At 38.9% G+C, this 6,000-nt stretch overlaps 1 protein-coding gene and 1 long non-coding RNA gene across 3 annotated transcripts in view; both read left to right on the top strand.

Moving 5' to 3' along the window:
- Window positions 1-818, top strand: part of DRC8 (dynein regulatory complex subunit 8) — a 38,171-nt gene extending 37,353 nt beyond the window's left edge. For both annotated transcript variants that reach the window (XM_021550473.3, XM_021550475.3), the window contains exon 7: window positions 563-818. In XM_021550473.3, the coding sequence (XP_021406148.1) occupies window positions 563-699 (137 nt within the window). In that variant the 3' untranslated portion in view covers window positions 700-818. The remainder of the gene's footprint in view (window positions 1-562) is intronic.
- Window positions 819-2,828: 2,010 nt separating this feature from the next.
- On the top strand, window positions 2,829-5,476 carry LOC144246048 (uncharacterized). The gene is made up of 2 exons (XR_013339694.1): window positions 2,829-4,750; window positions 4,899-5,476. It is a non-coding gene; the product is annotated as an uncharacterized LOC144246048 (long non-coding RNA).
- Window positions 5,477-6,000: the final 524 nt, after the last annotated feature.

A 6,000-nucleotide genomic window follows, 5' to 3' on the forward strand; every position in this document is an offset into this window, starting at 1 on the left:
AGGTGAGATTTAAGTTGTACATTCTGTAATCCTCAATATTTCTTGAAGAGCCTGCTTTTCTTGCATGGCTGACTCATGCCTACCTGCCTCATGTTCAAAAGGGTGTGCAGGTTTTGTGCGAGATCTAGCCTCAGATGGCAACCTGGTTCTCTGAGGGATGAAGTAGGCCATAAACAGCTTTGAAGAGAAAAACCGGAAGTCTTTCATGATGTGAATACAAGTGCAAGGAGAGCCAAATGAGAGATACTAATTCTAATGTCAGAAGAAAACCTGACAAAAGTGGTTGTTTTGAAATCCATGGCAGAGAGGAACAGGCTGTTTTGGGGTCTGTGAACTAGAAGATCAGATAGGTCCAGATCATCTGTCTCCTTCCTTTTGGACTGGCTCTCTTGGGTGCAGGACTTATATTGGCAAAAGGGAAGGAGTAAGATACTTAGTTTTGTTCCTTTTCTCCTCTGTGTGAGAATCAAAAGGAGATCCTTACAAGGGAAAGGCAGTGGAATTTGCCAGTCCTTGAAAGTATACTTACCAAGATAAAATGTTATTCTGTGCTGTCTTTCAGGTGAGCCCTTTACTCAGGAGGAAATGGAGGACATGCTCGCCGTTGCTCTAGATCCAGAAACAAATACTCTTCATTACAGAGAATACCGTACAAAGCTGGTAGTAGATGAAACTAAGACCTTCCCTTTTAATGTCTGAGATGCCTTTTGGTAACAGCACCATGGCTTGACAGATAGTTGAAATATGTATTTTAAAGTATAACAAAGCTCAGCGTGTGACTTGGTACTTATAATTAAAATGAAATCTGTGAAGTTACATTTCCTTGGGTTCTGTGTGTGTGTGTGTGTATATATACATTTAAAAATATATTCACACCTGGAAAAAGACCTCTTGACAGAAATACCGTGTAAGGTCTGGAAAAGAAATCATGGAATTTTGTTAGATAATAGCAGGAAATATAATGTTAATGAAGTAAAGAAATAACTCTATGACTGCTCTTGAAAAAATAAGAGAAAATGAGACCTGTGAAAACATGTAATAAGCAGGTAAGTGAGTATCTTAAAATGACTAATATTAGTGAGATGAAGCTTTTAGATTTAATTGTAGTCAGTCCTTGTTTGTGTTTAACTAATAAGGAACCAGGTAGGTTGCACCTTTTGAAATAATATAATAGATCAAATAAACTTTCTATAATTTCTAATGTTTTTCAAATATTTGTGTTTTGTTTACCATAGGCAATTGAATTGGACCAATTAGTTCCTGTTTATATTACTAATCTACTGACATGGTATTTTGCTTTCATATTAAATGTGCAGAGAACACTCCAACCATTTCCATAGTCAATCTTGAGAACATTTTGGTTACCTTGGTTACTTTAGGCAAAGAACCATTCCTGCTTTTGTAACCAGCTTGAAAGTCAGTAATTTAAACTCTTCAAAACTTAGGATCACAGGTTGAGAATTTGATTTTCATAAACTGATGAAGCACATGAAGCACGATTTTTTGAAAGATATTAGCATAGAATGGGTGTCTCAGCTTTTCTTGCTAGCAGACCACCACAGATCTCACAGCTCTTCTTATTTCTAGTTTGATAATTTTCTGTTACTGTACTGCTGTTCTTTAATTTGAGTTCAAGTTCTTTCCCCCTGAGGTCTTGCCATAAATAATCTTCTAACATGTGACCAGCAGCTGATGAGGTCTCAGCTTGTAGGAGATTCTGTGTTTTGCTTCTCAAGAGTAGCATCTTGTACTCCACCCCATTTCTGTTTTACTACTCTCTATCAAGTTTGCTTTCCTCTTGTACTATGTTCCGCCTCTCCTTTATTTCATGTGCATATTCCAGCTTTGTGTCATCCACAGCCCTCATTAGCTGATGAAATCTGGAGAAGACTGACACAGAGAGGCACTGAGTGCCTTACTCCCTGTCATGTCTTTTGTCCTACCCATTTGTTTCCTTTGGGCTGGAAGCTCAGACAAACTTTTCATTCACAGCTAAAAGTGACCTGCTGTGCTTCACAAAGAAGAGATTAGCATGATCTAAATGGGGTGATGGAAGCAGTATGAAAGAGACCATTTTTTGATTCGATTTTTACTTCTCTAACCCAAGTTGTCTTTCACTGATACTTGCTTAAACAGCAAGACAATGAAGAATTAATGCAGGTAGACAACATTTGCACAGTTCTAAGCTGCATCTGGGAAACACTGTTGCACTGCTCCTAAGACTCAGCAATACACTCTGGTTACCACAGTTACTGTGTGTTCCAACTTCATTGCCAGTAAGAAAGAAAAGCAAAGGCTATCATTATTATTACACTGGGAGAAGATACAAGGTTTTAAAGGTTAAAGCAAGAATAACAAAAGCCTTTTAAGAAAATACATTTTTATTAGCTTTCTTCAGTCTCTCTTTCAAAGCTGAAATTATTTTCTCTAGATGAATCTTCCAATTGATGTGGAAGTGTATTATACTGGATTTCTGATGCAGGTGGTGTGAGTAAAGTTTCATTCATATGCAGACTTGGAGTCCTTGTCAGTGTCATTTTGGATATCAGCAGGAAGATACTTATTTCAGGATATAATTTCATAGCTCCCAGTGCTCCAGAGAGCAGAATTTGTTTCTAGTGGTGTTTCCCCAGAGGCCGCCTCAGCTGTTGCTGTGTCAGATCAGGATGTCCACATACAACACTGTTACCATTCGTAGTGCAGATAGGATATTAACATGCATTCTTTTATTTTATATATATATATATATATATATATATATATATATATATATATATATATATATATATATAATTTTGCAGTCCTCAAATGCAAGGAAAGAGGGTATTCTGGCAATTAAGAAGCGGGATTGTGATTGTGTCTGAATTTATTGTACCACAGCTCTTCTAGTTCCATCTTCTTTTACCCATCCCCAAGAAAGATAGATGCAAATGTGACCAACAAAAGCAAGTTGCAGTCTTTTATTTGGGCATAAGTAAGCAAGTTTTATTGCCCAGAGAGTTTCCAAACTGGGGGTGAAAGAATTGTCGAGAACCAATCTCGGACTCTGTAGGATCCTAAAACCTGAATGCACTCTTACAGCTAGGATCAAATAGAGAGGTCTGACAGGCTCATGAAGCAGCTGTCCCAGGGCTCACCCCAGAGGAAGTTGAGCAGTGGCCACACAAGGCTGTTCCCTTGCCTGTGCCTTTCATGACTTGCCAGCCTGTGGCCATTCATTTCCCCATGGTGGTGGTAGGCTGCATGAGGGACTGAGTGCCCTGCTTCTCTGTGCTCCCTGGGGATGAGCAGGGACCCATACCTTAGGGAAAGGGAGAGAAAACTTAGGGAACCATTTTGGTGAAACCAATGAAACACAGCTGAAAAATTAAAACTCTGTAATTTTAATAAAGATTTGTAGGGAATTATATATTTATTTTTACAGTGCTGGACGCATGTGGGGACTCATTGCCAGCAATGGACTTGTGCCTCTCTGAGAACTCCTGATCCTTTTTTATTACCCTTAATAATTTCCATATGCATAGAATTTCACAGTAGGTTCATGCATATTCACTCTGCTGATTTCAGTTACACTTACAGCTAGTTACACTTGTACTCAGTTTTTGTCAGAAAGTACAGAAAGAACTCCTGGGTCACTCTGCACAGTCTTTTTCAAGGTCCGAGGAGTCTTACCTCTTATCTTTTTAGCTTGGAAATTTGCATTCTTTCTCTTTAGCTGGAGTAATTTTGCTAGTGCTGCAGTTACTAGACTAAACAGCATATTTTACTTATGTTAGCAAGCTCAAAGCGACACATTTCACCTAAATCTAAATGGATTTAGATCTAAATGGATTTAGATCTAAATGATTTAGGTGAGACTCTGTCTCACCCTCTTTGTTTCTAAATGTGAAGGAAAAATATGTTACTTTGTCCTCTTCTTTGTGGTGAACAAATTGAACTGCTGAGTGGTCGTGAGCTATCTTTTATTACATGCCTCTCTCTGCTGGTTGTTTTGTTTTTCCCTTAAGATCAGGAACCAAGGTTTGGGACTGGAACAAAAAGAAAAATCTCCATGGAGGAACCAGTGTAGCACTTGGATTTCACACAGGGACATAGAGCCAAGGCATTGAAGAAACTGGAAAAGTCAGGGTTTTTTGACCTAACTGAAGGAGGGAGAGGGAAGGGAACTCTTTATCCAGATATAAAAAAGAAAACAAAATTAAAAGAAGAAGAAATCAAAGAAGCAAACACTGGAAACCATCTACACGTACAACTGAATCAACAGGCTGTTTACATCACTACTGTGAGTTTTAGGCTGGACAAGACTTGTTTAAAATTTTAAGTAGGTTCAGCTGTGTCAGGGCATATCTGGTGTATAATGGAGACCTCAGTCTTACTGATACTGTGGAGGAATTCTTCTAGCTGCTGAGCTTCTTCTTGGGAGTACAGTTGCTCATACTCCAGGTAATATATTGCTTTTTGTCTTCCCTTCATCACCTTTGAAGTTGTTTCTCCAAAACACTCTTCTGTCTGTTAGTGATAGTCCCATATATATTCATACCTGAAGACTTCAGTGTTTTCCCACTACAATGCACCAACATGATATTTACAGCTGCTTGAGATCTCCACTGGCTCGAGATCTCTACTGTGGGTAGAAACAGAAGTTGCAGGACTTCCTCCACCAACATGCTAATGGGCCACATCAGAGCTGGGACTCCATGGAAAGAATTGAGCTGTTCATCTGTGTACCTCCACCCATGATATCACACAGGTAAGAGCCTGAAAAATTTTCAGGCTCTTAGCTCTGTTCAGGAAATAAGAATTTCTTATTCTTATTTCTTATTTCATTTATTACCTTTTTCTCTTGTTTCAGTTGGTCTTTTCTCTTGATTCTCTTATGTGTCATTTCATTAATACAGTTTGTGTGATATCTTACAAGAATTGAAAATGCAGGAGAGTTTTGCTCTGCCTCACACCACTGATGCACTGCTGCACACTCTGACAGCTGCCCATATCAGGGTGGGATTTATCACCAGTTCCAGACTTGTTACCCCTGAAATCAGCATGGAAAAGCCTTCATCACAGGCAACAGGAAAAGCCTGAGCCTTGAGTTGCATGGGGGAAAGTGGCTGGGTATGCTGATGTTCAACCAAGGCTGGATGGGAACAGGAAGTTAGGATGTTTAAGGTCCAGTAATGCACTGTTATAATTGTGTGAAAGGGGGAGAGTAGTCTTGACAGTGACAGGAGGCTGACAGGAGGTTTAATTTTGGACTTTGTGAGAGATGTTGGAAGGTCACACAGTCTCTTGTTACCTGACCTTTCCATGTATAAACTCAGGGGAATTATAAAGAATAGGAGACAGGGAGCATCAGCCTTGCCTACTTGTATTGCTGACTTTTTGTATCACTAATTCTGATGTTTGCATGGTGTTTTGTACTATGATAGTCTGGTAACATAATTAAGGTAACATAATTAATAAAATTCTCAGCCTTCAAGTCTTTTGTTCCAGACTGTATGTTCAGGTCTCAATTTCTAAACAGGTCAGTCCATATTAAGTATGTTTTTCATTGCACACAACTCGTATTTCATAGTATCTCATGCCATGATAGGTTTGACTATAAAACTAACTATTAAAACATCTGCTGTTATTGTTGCAGGGTGTTTTTGGTAGGTCAGTGCTAGGCATGGGGACCATGCTGATTTAAAAGCTAAAGAAAGATGTAGGTTGAAACAAAGCAGATTCTCCCATTCAACCTATTTTGAATCCCTGGGGCTACTGTTTGGCTTAGTGTAGTTCTGAAAGCAAGAAAATGTTACTCACTATGCTCAAAAGATTGATCACAGCATTTGTGTCCTGAGGCCCAAATCCTAAAACTCTTATTCACAGAGAACTTCCATTGACTTCAAAAGGAATTCTGTCTACAGAACAGCTTCAGAAATAGTGATGCACTGCCTCACAAAGCACTATAAAACTTTTTAGTCTCTTTAAAGAAGATTTATCTGTCAAAGATCCAAAAGA

This window comes from Lonchura striata, chromosome 3 (genome assembly GCF_046129695.1).
Source record: "Lonchura striata isolate bLonStr1 chromosome 3, bLonStr1.mat, whole genome shotgun sequence".
In the NCBI taxonomy this organism is placed as follows: Eukaryota; Metazoa; Chordata; class Aves; order Passeriformes; family Estrildidae; genus Lonchura; species Lonchura striata.